This window comes from Anser brachyrhynchus (assembly GCF_964034855.1).
Source record: "Anser brachyrhynchus genome assembly, chromosome: 2".
Classification (NCBI taxonomy): domain Eukaryota; kingdom Metazoa; phylum Chordata; class Aves; order Anseriformes; family Anatidae; genus Anser; species Anser brachyrhynchus.
The window spans coordinates 146,656,300-146,673,059 of NC_137695.1; the positions used below are offsets into that span (position 1 = coordinate 146,656,300).

The 16,760-nt window shown below is 42.9% G+C and overlaps 1 protein-coding gene across 1 annotated transcript in view; it reads right to left on the reverse strand.

Moving 5' to 3' along the window:
- EIF3H (eukaryotic translation initiation factor 3 subunit H) overlaps nt 1–13,438 on the reverse strand; it is an 85,514-nt gene extending 72,076 nt beyond the window's left edge. Inside the window, exon 1 of the mRNA XM_080582036.1 lies at nt 13,281–13,438. Within this exon, the coding sequence (XP_080438162.1) occupies nt 13,281–13,400 (120 nt within the window). The 5' untranslated portion in view covers nt 13,401–13,438. The remainder of the gene's footprint in view (nt 1–13,280) is intronic.
- Nucleotides 13,439–16,760: the final 3,322 nt, after the last annotated feature.

The window sequence follows — 16,760 nt, forward strand, 5'->3', positions numbered from 1 at the left end:
GCAGTACAGCAGCTCGGGAATTTCCCTGCAAGCAAGAGGGGAAACCCACCCCGACAAAACCAGGTCTTCCTCTACAGCAAGTACAGCCTGCCTGCACCTTCCCACCTCCAGCCTCCCGAAGGTGGTGGCCATTCACACAGAGCAAGTCGGGCTCACTGCAGGCACTGCCAGGTGAACTGACACCCACTTACTGGCAGCACACCCACCTGCTGCTCACACATTAGCTTCTCATTCAGTTACTCACTCTTCAGGAACTGTAGGGACTTAAGACTAAAAAGCCTATAAAAAAAGCTGCTTCAAATTATAAAAATAAGCGATTCTATTCAAAACCAGACGTATAACATGAAACAAAACATTAGTTAGCATCTAGAAGTAAATCTGGTAAATATCTAAAATGTAAAATGAAAAAAATTGCTACTGACATAAACAGGTAGGTGGAATTTGGCTTGAAGAACTGAAATAGTACAGACACGAAGTCTGCTTCTGTACAAATACAACATGAGAAGGGGAGATCACTGGGTAGAAGCTTGTCGGTTTGTCATATGATGTGGCTTTTTTCAGCTCTCTCAGGAACTTGAGTTAATCAGCTAATGTCTTGTAGGCACCACGAAAGAGCTGTTTAAGTCATTCACTTACGTTCAAGTGAGCTGCTTGTTCCTGCAAGGGGAGGAAGTTAAACTGCAACACACCAAATGAGACAGTCATTAGACAGTGGAGAAAATAATGGTATAGTATTATCTACTATAATAGAAACAAAAATACCAAATGTAAATCAAGGCATCTTTTAATTAATAGACCTGCCTCTTCCTGACTTTTTTGTCCTGCCACATTTTCATTTATCTTTTTTGACTGCACAATGGTGCGGCTTAACGACCATCCCCGTGGTTATGCACAGCCCATTAGTATACTTTAATTATTGCCTCAGCATCAGTAAAAATGCACCATTACATCTGTGCACTCAAACTCTCCACCGCCCTGTTCACACGCTAGTGTAAGGCATTTCTCTGCAATGCAAAGTTTCATAACAAATTTCACAGTACATGGATCCAGCCTCATTTCCATGGAAACCACCGGGGCCATGGGCACTGCAGAATAACTTTCTTGTAGAAACATTTCTCTAACACAGCCCCAGGATTTCAATCGTGCGAGCAGCAGGGCATTAGATGTTATTACCACGCTGTTAGGAGGCAGCGAGAGGGCTGTAATAAGATAAACGGCCCAAATCCTACTAGTTACAAGTGGGACAGAGCGCTTCACCAGCACTACTTAGTGCATTATTTCTCCCATTTCACAAGATTCGCAGGACTCTAATCTTTCGAAAGCTGAAAATTTAGCATTTTAGGTAACTTTTCTAAACTGCCACCACAGTTTAGACTCATTATTTTTAATGAATTCAATACACAACCCTCATTTTTAGGGTGAGAGTTGATGAACACGCTCCTGTAGAGCACACACAGAAATAGTAAAGGCAGGCACAGTTTCAAGGCTTTCTGCTGGATACACCAGAGCCTTACGCTTATATTTCACCATACAAGCAATACATATATATTCTGTGTATTAGTAAACTGCCATTGTTGAATTATTAGAGTGTTTATTGAACTAGCAGTGCATTTGCAAGCAGGTTTACTCTTGAGCATCAACTTCCAGCAGTTTCCCATTACAAGATTTAAAGATGACAGCCACAAGCAGCAGCAGCCAATTTTATTAATCAGTATTTTCAATCAAACTGTGCAAAACTATTATGATTTTGAAGCTGAAGAGAAACTGCGAGAAAGTCACCCTTATCTATTTGGCCTTCAAGAACTAGTGGAATAGGGCAGAGCTTGACTGGGGGCGAGCATGCTGGTTTTCACCACCAAATGATCCTTTACAAAGTCCTTCATAACGGGCTCAACACAACTGGAATACACGTACTGTTTGGTAGTGTCTTAAAACACATGACCTCCACGTGCATTCAACAGATGCTTTCAAGTAGCCAGTAAAATCCCTACTGGACATGACTTGTATGACAATTTAATCATTTATAACCTTTTGTGCGACATATTTTCCAAATCCAAGCACTTACCCTTTTGGGCAAATGCTTGGTTATGTACTAAAGGACTGAGATAGAAAAAGTTTGTCCTAGTAACAGGTAGCACAATCCTGAGAACAGAGACTGGACTGGGTCTCAGCTTTCCTGTGGACTTAAAACACAGAAGTGCAGGAAGAAAAAAGCCACCAAGAGTGAGCTATTGTTGGTAACCTTCAGCTTCCCCATCATTCAGAGAGACTTGCTTTTGTACCTCTGTCTGAATAAGGATGTGTGAAAACCACTTCCGAAGGAGCTCATTTCTAATAATAGCTAATATTATTAATATTAGCAGTGAGATTAAGCACCATTCTCATTTTCTCACCAGGAGAAAATACGGATAAGGTAGTATGGCCTTTTGTATTATCCCCAAACTGTGATATGATAGCTGAAGTAAACACTCTGTATGCCACCTTAAAATAATTTTAAAAGCTTTAAGACTGCTGATTTTCAGCATCAATAATGTAACAAAAAAATAATTGAGTGCTAAGTGCTCAGAACTCAGCCCTATGTTAACAAAGGAGGTTGCTTATTGTCCTCAGATCTGCACATATAAAGAACATTGACAAAAAGCAACTTATACCTCCAACAAAGATCCTGAACACCAAACAGGCACGTGCTTAACACAAAAAAATATATACATACGTGTCTATTACATACCACACAGATACAGGGCTCCCTGGAACAGGAAAGACAGCAGACAGCAAAGCAGGCTATAATGTTTAAGCAGAACAAGAGCAGAAATTGACAAGCTTTATCTGCTCAAAGCAGCATCCCAACCCTCCTTTTCCAGTAAAGGACCAAAAATTTATAACAAAATTAGCCTATTGTTGCATATACATGGCAAAATTCAGGTGCATCTTCAATCTCCAGTGAACAACAAGTCTTTCTTTATTAACTTTAAAATTAGATTTAGCCATAAAAATGAATAAAATGCTTATCTGAAACAAGCATACACACACACACACAAGTAATTCGAGAGTTTTCCTACGCTTATTCCTAAATAATCTTGTGCATGCATGTTACACAAGACATTATCAAGGTTAAATAACTTCTATTGTTTTTGTTTTGCATTCTTGATTTTGGATTATTGAATAATCCTACAAGATACTAACAAGACAACTACACAAGCATGAAGTTTTCCAATTACACATAAATATATTTACTTTCCATTAAAACGATACCATGTAACACGCAGTAACAATTGAACTGCTAAGCACTGTTGTTAAAGCAGATATGACATCTGTAATCTTAACACTTCCTGAAGATTTAAAAAAACAGCATGCTCAAACTGTGCCATCATTGAGAATACATTTTGAGCATGCATGTAAACAAGGAAAAATAATATGCACAGGAATCATATCTAAAAAACATCTGTGGCAAAGAAAGATTAATAGGAAAGAAGCCAGCAACAATAAACTGAAAATACATTATCTTTTTTCAAAGACCAGAAAAACAAAATGACTTTTTCCTCTCCTTCCAAGATCTCTCAGAAAGTCTGTAAGATTTGTTTAAAGTGTAGAAGAAAGAATCCTATTACATAATAAGGCATAAAAGGCGTTCATTTTATACATACCACAAAAGGCCTTTCAGCATCTCTATCTGCTGCCAATGGCCTGCTGGATCTTAGACGTTACCCTGAACTATACGACACTGCATGACAACTGCAAAGATCTAATTTTATGACAATAAAATGAAAACCAAAGGAACATGTTTAACAATATTTCAGTGTGCAAGAGGGCAACGTACTGCCTCAGCAACAAACCCAGCTACTGTCTCCTCTCCAGTCTTAGGCGTCTCAGTCAAAACTAACACCTAAAATAAGACACAAAGGTAACGCTTACTAGCTCTTTTGTTTCTGATGTTTTCTGCTGTAACATTCCCATCATTAAAACACAGTGAATTATTTGAAAGATATTTGGTGGCAATATTCTCCTTAATATTAAAACAGCCCACTAGGTACCAAAAGAGCACATTACACTGTTTTCAAGAGCTATGCATACACAAGTACAAGGCAAGAGAGGAGACTGATATGCACATAGCAGGAGCAGCAAATAACAAGGAGTTTGACTGTAAATGACAGTAGCACAGAGGGCAACATATTATTTCTCCTTGTACGCAGGAAAAAAAAAGGCTGTTTTGAAATTATATTTTCCCCTTCAAGTCTGAAGCCTAGCACTGCTCAACACATTTAAACCACCTCCACGTTTAGATTAACTCCTTTTGTCAGCACACCAGTTTCACAGCATGAAGTGATACCAGATGTTTTAGTTCTAAATGCCTCACTAGAGTATACTTACCATGACATTTAGGAGATGCTGAGTGCTCCAATGCGTTCTTACAAATCATTTAAAGTTTGTGCTTTGTTAGCAAGTATACCTGTTAGCCATTGAGAAGAGACACTGAAATTTTAATCCTCAAACCACCTCAATGTAGGTGCTTTAGCCATTTTTAATTAAGAAATCTCAAAGAGGATAAAGTCGATATTTAGGAGTGAAATTGACAGCAAGAGCAACAGTTTAGAATAAATAGAAAAAGAGTCTCTTCCACGCTAGAAGAAACCACTCAGACCAAGGACTGGAGGAACACTAGGTTAGCTAAACAACAACAACAAAAAAAGATTGTTTGTTTTAAATAGAAACGTGCCAACATAAAAAGGGGAATAAAGAACACAGATAATACTCTTGGCACACTTCATTCAACTCTCTACCACTTTGATTTATACGGCTGTTACTGTGGTAACAGACAAAGCTAGCTATTGTGGTTTCACACTGGTAGGCAGCCAAGCACCACGCAGCCGCTCTCTCACTCCCCCTCCTCAGAAGGACAGCGAGAAAATACAACAAAAAACTCATGGGCTGGGACAGGAGATCACTCACCAATTACCATCATGGCTGAAACAGACTCAGCGTAAGGGAGATTAATTTGATTTATTGCCAATTAATAACAGACTAGAGCAGGGAAAATTAAAAGCAGACTAAAAACACCTTCCCCCTTGCCCCCCATTCATCATCTTCTACCTCCCCCTCAGTGGTGCAAGGGAATGGGGGCTGCGGTCAGTCCCTGACACTTCGTCTCCTCCGCTCCCTCACAGTCCCTCTCTGCCCCTGCTCCCCGTGGGGTCCCTCCCACGGGATGCCGTCCTGCCCGAACTGAGCCTGGGGGGCTGCCCACAGGCAGCAGCTCTTCAACATCTGCTCCCACACGGCTCCGTCCCACGGGGTCCATCCCCCAGGAGCAAACTGCTCCAGCACGGGTCCCCCACGGGCGGCAGCTCCCCCCAGACCCCCTGCTCCTGCGGGGGCTCCTCTCCACGGGCTGCAGCTCCGGCCCGGGGCCTGCTCCTGCGGGGGCTCTCCACAGGCCGCAGCCTCCTCCAGGCCACATCCACCTGCTCCACCGGGGGCTCCTCCACGGGCTGCAGCGTGGAGATCTGCTCCGTGTGGGACCCGTGGGCTGCAGGGGGACAGCCTGCTCCACCAGGGGCCTCTCCACAGGCCGCAGGGGAACTGCTGCTGCGTGCCTGCAGCACCTCCTGCCCTCCTGCTGCACTCACCTTGGGGGCTGCAGGGCTGCTTCTCACTCCTTGCTCTCCCAGCTGTGCAGCCACAGCAGTTTTTTCCCTTACTTCAATCTGCTGTCCCAGAGGCACAAACAACATCACTTACTGTCTTGGCTCTGGCCAGCAGCAGGTCCTGTTGCAGCTGGCTCTGCTCTGACATGGGGCAGCTGCTGGGCTCCAATCACAGAGCCCACCCCTGCCGCCCTCTGCTACCTTGCCGTGTAAACCCAGCATATTGGCTCTTAAGGCCAACAGGTCAGACACTGTGGAATGTTTTCCACGGAGTGCTACCGAAGTGTCACCAACAAACTCAGCCAGCTGGAGAACAAAAGGGTGAGGAAATAAGCCTCCAAATTTCACTGGCACTTCCACTAAGCCTGAAAAAATTGAAGGTATATTCCAATGAGGTTCTTTCTAACTTGGTAGCACACATCAGTACTTTCCCTTCTGAATGGAAGCACTGCTTATATGTCAGCAGTTCCCCTCTGGGCTATATTCATGCAATTCATCACACCTAAATATTACAAAAATACAAAGTATGTGTATATATAATATGGAGATATGTAAAATCACCCAAGCAATACCAAATGTCTGCATGTTCTCCACCATTCATGTTTCCAGGAAGACATCCAGCTAGCGTTCAGTTCACACATTAACTCTGTCTCTATCTGATCTACATTTTAAGGTAAACAGGTCAAGGGAAAATCCAAGAGACCAAGCTTCAATTTAAAATACCATTTGGACATCTTTGGAAGGACATAGAAAAGGAAATGCAGCCTGAAGGACACGTGGTCCTAAAATTCCATTCTATAGCTGTGCAACGTCAAGGAGCTGTACAGAGAGCAGCAAGCAGAGCACACAGCCTGGGCATTTTTACAAAGTCTTTAAGTAGGATAAGGAGAAAGGAAGAAACCAGAAGGGAAACTGGAAAAGCACAGTCTTCAAAACTTAAGAAAACGTCAAAGATTTTTAAGGCAATTCAATACTGGCTTCATTTATTATCAATTTTAAATGAAACATACTCAAATGCTATGGAAGTGTCTTGCTTTCCTTCTGAGCATCTCAAAAGCTCTCATTTAAAAAGTGCTTGAAGATAAGTCTCAAAAACTAATTTCCAGTGAATACGTGATCTTGTGTTTTCAGTTACCGTGATCAGACAAATCATCTTCAAGAGGCCCTTACCCCAGAAGCTATCTAGGCCTTCCTTATCAGCAGCTGGGAACGTGATCCTGTTTATCATATACTTTCTGGACAAAAATGGCTGCTAATAAGAAAACAATGTACAAGCAGCTTAAATACCATGACTGCGAGTAAAGTAACTATGGAAAAAGAGCTCAATAATTTTAGTTTTATTTTCTTTACGGCAGACTCGCAAGCTTTTATGTAGATTAGAAGATAAAAACAACAAACAAAGCTCTTCATACCACAGACAATACTAACCATTAAGCACACTACATCACCAAATCAGGGATAATGTAATGAAGCTTAAAGTAACAATCCTGGAGTAAATCACTCAAATCTTGCATCTACACTATAGCCACACTAGTGCAAATACAAAGCCTACAAGTATGTCTAGACAATGGTTAGAAGTTATGTTTTGGCCAATGTGTGTTTGTATTTTATTTAACTAGACAAGGGTATCTTAAGGTTTAGCTTGAGTTCTATGCAAATTTTAAAAAAGTGCCTCAATACATACTCAGAGAACTAAGTAGATGGAGTATTACCTGACACAGGAACATCATCTGGAGTATTACTAGTGCCTCTACACTTCATCTCCGAGTTTGATGGCCTAAAGATTCAGGCATGCCTCACCTGCTGCTATCCACAAAGGCTTCTGCCGAAAGCTCTGGCAATACTCACTAACTCCAGACTAGCGATTTGTTACTAGTATTAAGGTTTTCCGCATTAACAGCTATGAAGATAAAGGAACAGAATCCTACAGTAGTTTCGAGAAGTCTATATAAGTTTTACTACTTCCTACAACATGTAAAATTTATGTACAATGGCCATAAATGTGAAAATGACTCCTACACAATGGTTTAATAAAAAAGGAAATATCATTCCCTTTAATGAAGTAATAAGAGCAACTAGCATTTTAATGCATTATCGTGGTGTTATGGTTGTAATTACATTGCTACACAAGAGCAATAAACGAGAAAGCCTTATTGTCCAGTCAACAATATCCTCCGAAAGTATTTCAGAATAGTTTTTGAATGAATATGTACATTCAATAGAAGTTAGAAATAGATTTAAAAGTCATATATTGGTGTTTAAGGATTTAGTTGGTTGAGAAGCTGTTTTTCTGCAAAAACGATCTCTGCTGTTTTTCATTTTGTTTATTCCTGGAATATCCTCGCATAACGCAGGATACGCAAAAAATGAAACAGCTTCCCAATAACAACATATTTCTGTGTGACCACTCTGAAGGTAAACGTGATAAATAAAAAGCACTTAGCTGGTCTGGCAGCCAGGACACTTGCCTTACTGGAAGATGCCCATTGCCCAACCCACAACTGTTATTTTTGCAGAAGGCGGCTTCCACGTGCCCATTATCCCCATACTAGTGGTCAGACATGGCCCACAGCCCACCACAGAGCAACTACGTTGTTTAATATTAGTTCGATTTCTACATGACATCAGCTTTCGTGCTTATCTAGCAAAAATGTTATTCATCCTACCTGATCTCACGTCTCCAAGTGACACAGCAGCTCGTCCCTGTTTTTACAGCTTTACACCTTGCCTGACACTACCACTGGAATTGTGAGATGTGCAAAAATGCACAGAGGAGGCCCTTGGTGCAATCTTAGTTGAACAGGATTAGAAGTTTCACTAAAAAAAGCATTCTAGAAAAGTCTCCAAACCTCGGTGGAAGTTCGGGATCTCTTATTAAAGCTACGGCACTTCATGAAAAATTTAAAAACTGGACAATCTGTAAGCTTTTTTCACGGAATGCCTGAAAGTTTCATTTTGTGTAAGCTTACCCAAGAGTGCAAGTTCACAAGATGAGGCTATGAAGCAATGGGAAACCAGCACGCAAACGAAGAAACACAGGGTCACCCAACAGCCTGCTACCAGCAGGAAAGCAATGTTATGCTGAGCCTGAATAATATTAACATGCATATGACAACTTTGTTGAAAACAAAACAAAAAACAGGAATATTGCAAAAGCAAATGCTGAAGAGTTACCACAAACTTGAAACGAGGTTCCCCTGCAGTGATATGCCCTCCCTCCACCGCAGTGATGTGCCCAAGTGGAACACAGGGCTTTGTAACGACAAACAGACTTGCTCCAGTTGCTCTCACGGTCACAGTGCAGTTGTTTTAGTGCCAGAGTTTGTCCTCTTCGCCTCATTTACTCACTTTGCTGTGTGAGATAAAGGATGCAAAGACCCTACAGAGCAAACAGCTGGCACTTGCACAGTTAAAGGCTATATTCTAGTGCACATGTAAAAGACCCCAAATAAAAACCACAAGAGCAAAACACTCATTCCGAGAAAGACGTGGAGTTTAAGAGATAACGAATCCAGCAAATGCAGTTCTTCACAATATTTGTTATGATGGCTCTTATTTAAATATCAAGAAAAACCAAAGTACTACCTTGATCATTAACCCAGCGGGCACAACAGTAACACAGCATTTCCTTGTCAACCTCTCTCATTTCAAATTTTCACCTGAAGACAGTAACAGCATTCCAAAGAAACCAACATCCCGTAAGTGTTCTTATACGCCTGAAACCCTGCACAACACAGGAGTGTTTCATGGTATGGCCCTAACACTGAACACGAACAGAATTGCGCCACGGAGATAATTTACCAAAAAGTCAGATCCCAAATGAGCACAGGACTTAACAAAGGAAGAAGAGGAAAGATGACGTTTGTTAGCATTAAGGAAACAAACGTGAAGATTTGGAAAAAATCAGAATCATTTAGGTTGGAAATGACCTTCAGGACCATCAAGTCCAACCATCACATAACACTACAAGTCCACCACTAAACCACACACCTAAGCACCACATCCACACATCTCTTATGCAGGTCACTTAATTGCACAGGTGAGTAATCATAAAACTGCCAGCTCTATTCAGCTAGTCCCAAAACCTCTTTCAGTAAAGGAATCAGTATTACCAATATTCCAAAATTCATCAGCTTACAGCTTGAAGTTTACTGCACCTCATGGAAACCAAGAATATCAGGTCAGTGAGCCAAATCAGATTAATTACAGCAGCTGAACTCCAAAAACTCAGATCAGTACCCTCAAAGAATTTTAACGACTGCAATAAACAGAAGTCCAACAACACCTCTTCAGGGAAAAAAAAAGCAAATTATGGCATTGCTTTACATTTATTTCAGATAGCATGTAATAATGACTACACCTCTGGGGTCAAATCATGAGTGACACCTGAGGTCTTTGCTACAAAGAGCCATCCACCCATGGAACTGAAAAGCTAGCAAGCTTATAAGCATGGGAGAAATACAAGTTCCCAAGGTGAGTCACAACCTTCTCTACACTACACCCATAAATTCTGTCAGAAATACTCAAGGGTTCAAGCTCAAATATGGTGCTCATGTACCTGGATGCCATTATCTACACAAAAATTCAGAGGCCTCCAGCAAATGTATTAAGCTACACAACACATCAGTTGGATTTGTTTCTGCTTCCCCATCCAGCAGGGAAAAAAGGGGTGGACAATCTGTTGAACACAAGCAATTGGGAAGAAAGCCTTTGTCCTTTTCTTCCACGCATCCCTCCCTCCCTCCCTCATGCACTCCCCAGGTCTGTGCTTCCCTTCCTCCTCCACGCACGAAGCTTAGAAAAAGCACGTTATAATCCCTGCTTTCCATGAACTGGCGAGCAGAGACAACACTGAATTATCTACAAGGGGCGAGACATCCTAGGTGTCTGGTCACAACCGCACCTCTTTCCATCTCTAAGCAATGCCCCTGCCGTTAAAGGGGGTTACAACCAGCTGTGAAAGCAGCTGGACAGCTAGAAGTGGCTGCCTGAGCAACCACCAGGCAGGTGACTGCACAAGTGCCAGAGCTAATCATAAATCTAGGCAATTTTTAGTCTTCACAGGTCTGAGTTCCGTTTAACATCCCGTTCTCAAGTGGCAAAAGGTGATAATGAGGTGACCTTAACTCTGTCACAAAGAAAAACTAAACCAAGTCTGCTCAAGGTAATAAAACAGAATAAAATACTTTAGAACTCATCTTGCAGGAGAGTAGCTAGTCATATGTAAGTATCATTTGACAATTGAGTTCTCAGCTCTACTAGCAAAAAAGAGTACAGACTTATGCTCTTCTCCTTCCTGTCAAGTTGTGAAGGCTGGAAAATTACGTTCACATTTCATTTCAGAAGCACTTTATAAAAAAAGCACTCAGGTGCTTCATTCAAGTTATCAAGTGTCTATAACGTGACACCTACCTGAATCTTCCTAAACTTTTGCACTATTATTTTGTGGAGCACGCTAATAAAGTGCTAACATTTTTTAAAGTTACATGGACTTAGCCCATCTTAAAAGTCAGAATTTCATTGTTAGCTTTTACTTCCGCCGTGACAGTGGTTTTTAATTTACTCTTGCACTACCTGGAACAAAATTGCACTTGATCTAAATCCAAATGGCACCACTGCATAATAGAATAAGGAAATAATCAGATTAAAATGAGAAAGAAGTTAACGACAAAATGCTCTACTTGCGCCTAATTTAAGAGGAAGCCAGAAAAGTGGTTTTGCTGTGTGATTATGTATTATGTTTTTTATGTATTATGTTTTAAGGTAACACGCTGACATTTAGAACTTCTCCAGTACTAATACTCTTTTCTTTTACTTCACTGTTCCCCTGAAATCCTACTTTCTGAAAGTACTTTTGTATTCTCACACATACAAGAGACTGAAGTGTCTTCCATTTTATATTAGCAAATCCAAACCAACCTGCGTGGTGTGCCTTTGCTTTCAAAGCAGCTCCATCTGATAGCATTACTGGTGTCATTGCCAGGAGATGCGGCACCAGCGGAGGGAAATAGATCGCTGACTGCCTGACTCCCACCAATTCATCCCCAGTTTTGGCACGTAATTACTCTGGTCAAGGCTAATTTAGCTCCATTAGTTTGTGAGAGTACAGTTGAGACATTTAAATCAGTAGGAGGCTAGCAAAGTTTTAGCAGAATTTGAGTAGAACAATCTGAGGACTTGCAAAGGGAGCCACTTCAGTTACAAGGCAAGCAAATTTATGCTTCCCTTCACCCCAGGCATCACAGCAGGTTGTGAATCTCACTGTTACCATCCCGAGAGCTCTGTGTAAGATCCATTGAGATCATCTGCAGGTGTAAGGGTGAAAGCTTTCCAGTGCTCCCAGTAAGCCACCTTCACCTCTAGACAGGAGACACCACCACAGTGTATCTGAGTAACAAACGAGGACAAGATTAAAAAAGAAAGCAAAAAGCGTTCATGAACATGTGCTGGACAGTCAGAAGTTGACCACCAGGGCCACTCACAGCTCATTTGAGCAAATAGTAGTTCACGAAGCAGATTACACACGTGAGAGAGAACAGTTTTGAAACATCTGTTCTCTTTAGTTGAGATAGAGTCAAAAGAAGTCAACTTTAACAGTTATTATTAAACCCAAAATTGATTTTTAAAAAGTTTATACACTCACAGAAATGGAATTAAAGGTGCCAACCTGTGTTCTGCTTTTTTTTCCCCTCTAATGTTCCCTCAGACGTGTTATCAAAAAGCTACACACACACACTGAAGTCCGTCTGGTCCTAGCCTGCTAAGAACAGCAGCAGCCCACTGTCAGTTGCTGATTTTAGGACTAAACATAACAGCTGGTCAGTACTGGCTACCTCTTTGGATAAGCCACGTGCACCAATGCTGTAAAAAACTGGACACTGTACTGCAGAAATACTTTCAGCCATTACTTCAAATGGCATCTTTCAATCATAAGGACCTGTACAGAGAAATAAATTATTATTCATCTTCCCAAACGCTTATTAAACTGTAACTCTGGGATAACAAGGGGGTCTATCCCTAATTAATGCCCAGCAGGCTTTTCAATGCTTGCCCCAAAATGATGCGCTGCTCTCATTACTGTTATACCAACCCTCATTTGTGCTTCGCCTACACACCGCCCCAGTGACATCTGGCAAAAATAACGAAGAAACAAACATTTATGCTCTTAAATGTTCCAGTAATTATTTTTTCTCCCCACTCCGTGATATTTCAGAGTACTGCCAACTGCAGAGATAGGAACCGACACAGAGTGCCAGCAGCAAAACTGAGAACCAACTTTAGCAGACATTTCTGCTTAAGACCGGTGTGGTCAACTCTACTAAGCAGTTTCACCAGAATAACTTCACTCTGACATTTTACGTCGTACTAACAAAACACGGTAAGCTATGGCCAGCCTGACAAAGAAGATTAAAGGCACAACGGGTGAAGAAACCCCCCACATGCTCACCACCTCCCACACCTTCCCGCAGCGCTGGGTACGAAAGGAGGAAGCACAAAACGAGGGCTCTGGCGCAGAGGAGGGGAAGGGAGAAAGGCAAAAGGTGACAGCCGTGAAGGCGCCGCTGCCCTCCAGGAACGAGCCCGGCCCGCGAAGCTGCCGCCGCCGCTGCCCCCAGGGCCCCCGGAGCGGGCACTCACCAGCCCGTCGATCTGCACTTGCTTCACGGCCGCGTCCCCGGCAGCGGCGGCCTTGCCTTTGCCCTTGGCGGCGCCGAAGCCGCCGCCGGCCGCGCCGGAGCCTTCCTTGCGTGCCGCCATCTTCGCCCAGCCCCGGCCGGAAAGAGAAAAGCGAAACGCCGGAAGCGGGGCTTTAAGCCGCGGCGGTGCGCCGCGAAAAGGCTCCGGGCGGAAACACCTCTGGGGCGGGGGAGCGGGGCGCGCATGCGCGGTGTGGGAGGGCGCCGGGCTTCAGGGTTGCCCCGCCGCCATTTTGTGTCCCCCGGGCGGCGGGGGGCTGATGCGGGGGGGGGGGGCGGTGCCGCCCCTCGGCTCTGGGCACCCGCCAGGCTCCGGGGATCCTCTGTGGGCACCCGGGGGGCTCGCAGCGCACCCCCGTGGGCAGCTCGGGGGCTAGGGGCGGCGTGGAGGCATCCCTGTGGTCCTGGCTGGGCAGGGGCTGCGCTGAGGGGGAAAGTGTGCAGCTAACGAGCTCGCTTGGTACGGGGGGGAAGCACCTCCAGGAGAAAAGGGGTTTGGTAGTGTAGGATTTTAGCTTTAAAAGCAGTAGAGTACTGTGAAGGTACTTGAATAGCTATCTTGAGGCTGAATAACAACCCATGTTCTGAGGCAGGATACAAAAACATGACATTAGATACAAAGCCCTGGAATATCAATGTCTCACGTTAGTCTCAAGAGGGGGTTTAAGTGATACATTAGAAGTCAAATGCTGCTTTCGATTTGCTTCCCCTCCCCCCCCCCCCCTTTTAACTACTCCAAGCCCCGCATTCAGTTGAAAAATTAAATTGTCTGAGAAAGGTAGGTGTACCAAGCACCCCAACGCTCTCCAGATGCTCTGCCAAGTACGTAACCTCATAAAAACCCACCGTGAACCATTTCAATAGTGTGATTGACACTAACTTCTAACTGGGGAAGGGGAACATACCAACGCCAATACCAAAATTATCTGTATTTTCCGGCAGACAGGCCCAGCACTTGTCTGTTCCAATAAAATGGACTTAGCATCACAGAGAATGCTCCCTACCAGCTGCCTGCATGAGGGCTAGAACAGATTCAAGCAAAGAATCTTGTCTAATAAACATACCCATCGGGGAAATCAAAACTTAAATGCCACCGATATCACTGACAAGATCTGTATTGACTATAACAACAGATGTAGATGCCTGGCTTAGCCATGAACACCTCACAATAGATGGCTGAAGACTGGTGAGATGAAACCCACTTCAGACTTCCCATTGGGGGATATCCATTAAGTGGAGTTTGAGCGTGAAGTTTAGAATTTGCAGCATCAAGGAGGTCAAATGTGCCCCAAAGAGACTGAAGTGTGCAAGTGCAGCAGGATTAGGGTGCTGTTCTGAAAAAAAAATCCTTCTCACAAGGGCTGATGCAATACCAACACGGAGTTTCACAGTGGTGTTCCGTGGCCAATGAGCTCAACCATCGTGTAGGTGTTGCAAATTGGAGTCCTACCCTTAGCAGCTTTCCATGACTGTTGCACACCCACTGGCATTGCCTTTTGAAGTTTTTCTAGAGAACAAAGTCGCTTGATTCAATATTAATACTTCACGGTGCTGTTATATATGCATGCATATCCAGATTTAATTTACAAATATGATCAAATAGCTTTAATTAAAGAAAACTAAGATTAAGAAACAATATTACGGTAATGTAGTGGTTCTCAGCTCCAGCCTTTGGACTCCTGGAGATCTGTGGGCTACTTCAAAGATGTTGGTGAAAGGTATTTACAAAGAAAAAACACGCAAATGCTTTTTATCGGTATATCGGTAAACACACAGTGCTTTACCACCGGCAAATTCCTAGGGATCTGAAAAGGAAATGAAAACCCCTTGTATAACATAAATGTGACTCATTATTCATGCCTATCAGTTTTTAAACAAAAAGTCCACATAATTAAAAAAAATAGTATCTACAGCACAGAACATCAGCATGTTCAAAGCCGTTGCTGTGGGCACATAAAATAGCCGTATTCCATGGACTTGCACAGGGCTCTCATTATTTAGTGCACTGCCAGAACAGTTCAGTCAATTTGGTTAATTATGATTAACATGAAAAATGAAACAAAAATATCAACTTCCTACTATATAGAACTCATCACGTCACTGGAGGCAAGAGGTCATAGAAAATTTCACCATTTAAAATACTCATTTTTTGAAAAAGAGGACATAAAAAGGATGTCAAACTGAAAAAAAAAATGAGTAGCATCGCCCAAGCTACTCAGGAAAACCACAAACATAAGACTTCCATCACAAAATAGTTTAGAAAACTCAAGCGGTGCCCAAACTCCATTAGTCGTTTTTAAATGATAGTCTTAAGTCAGAAGGCAGATGGAACCAAACAAAGCCCTTTTATTCCTCACTCCTGCCTAAGTAAGACCCTTGATATAAGTCAGATGTGTCATCTCCCTCCACGGCCTCGCTGCACCGTATCAGTGCAACGAGCAGAAGGAGCGCTGCTAAATGGAAATTATCTGATTAAGGCTTCAAAGATGTAATCCCTTCCAAATCGTCAGACTGACTTTACCTTAAGGGCTAAAGCAACTTGAATTACTTTTGTACATGCTGCAGGCTAAGACCATCCACATGAATAGTTACCAGAGATCGGCTAACCTGCAATGACTTGTTACCAGTTGGTTAATGAGTTGTGTCTGAATTCTGTGTTGTTTTTTTCCTCCCTACCCTCAGCAATTCCAAATATTTCTGAGCATAATGAATGCCTTAATTTCATTATCACAAAGTGTACAGGAATACAAAAGAATCACTTAGGATACGCAGATAGCAGTCTGTACTTGCATTGAGACACAACAGCACCCCAAATACAAAGCGGCATTAATAGCTCCAATTGCCTAAAACAACATTAATTATCTACAAACAGAAACTGTGTGCATTAAAGTAATCTCCACAGCTCGGTGGCAACAGATTCTCCTAACACCGAGTTAAAATTGCCTGGTAATGTCTTGTACCCCCACAGAAGTTTCCAGTTCAGTTATCTGGAGGAGATGAGGTATTCGGGCCTCTTCTTTTAAGCGCGGTGGAATGCAGGCACCTGGCACATCCGCGCAGACTGCTGCCCCTTTTCAATGTGCCGTTACATGTAACACCGACTCTGCCTTAGGTCGCGCATACATCGCCTGAAAGAGAAGTCAGCACCTAACATCTTCCCTTTGTGGAGCGGGGTTTGTATCTGGGAGCGCTGCAGCGAACGTAAGGCTGCCCTTCCTTAATGGCTATGTACAAGGGCACGGCTTAATCTGCGTAACTCTGCCCGTGCTAAACGGCACGGTCTCTTCGTTCCTTTTGAAATCCCTTTTGTATTCACAGCCTGCCTTTTGATACTACCCTCTCAGTCACACACCACTCTCATATCCCGTAGGATACCCACCCAGCCTCTTGCTCCCCTCTGCCACGGGTTGGGAGAAAATGG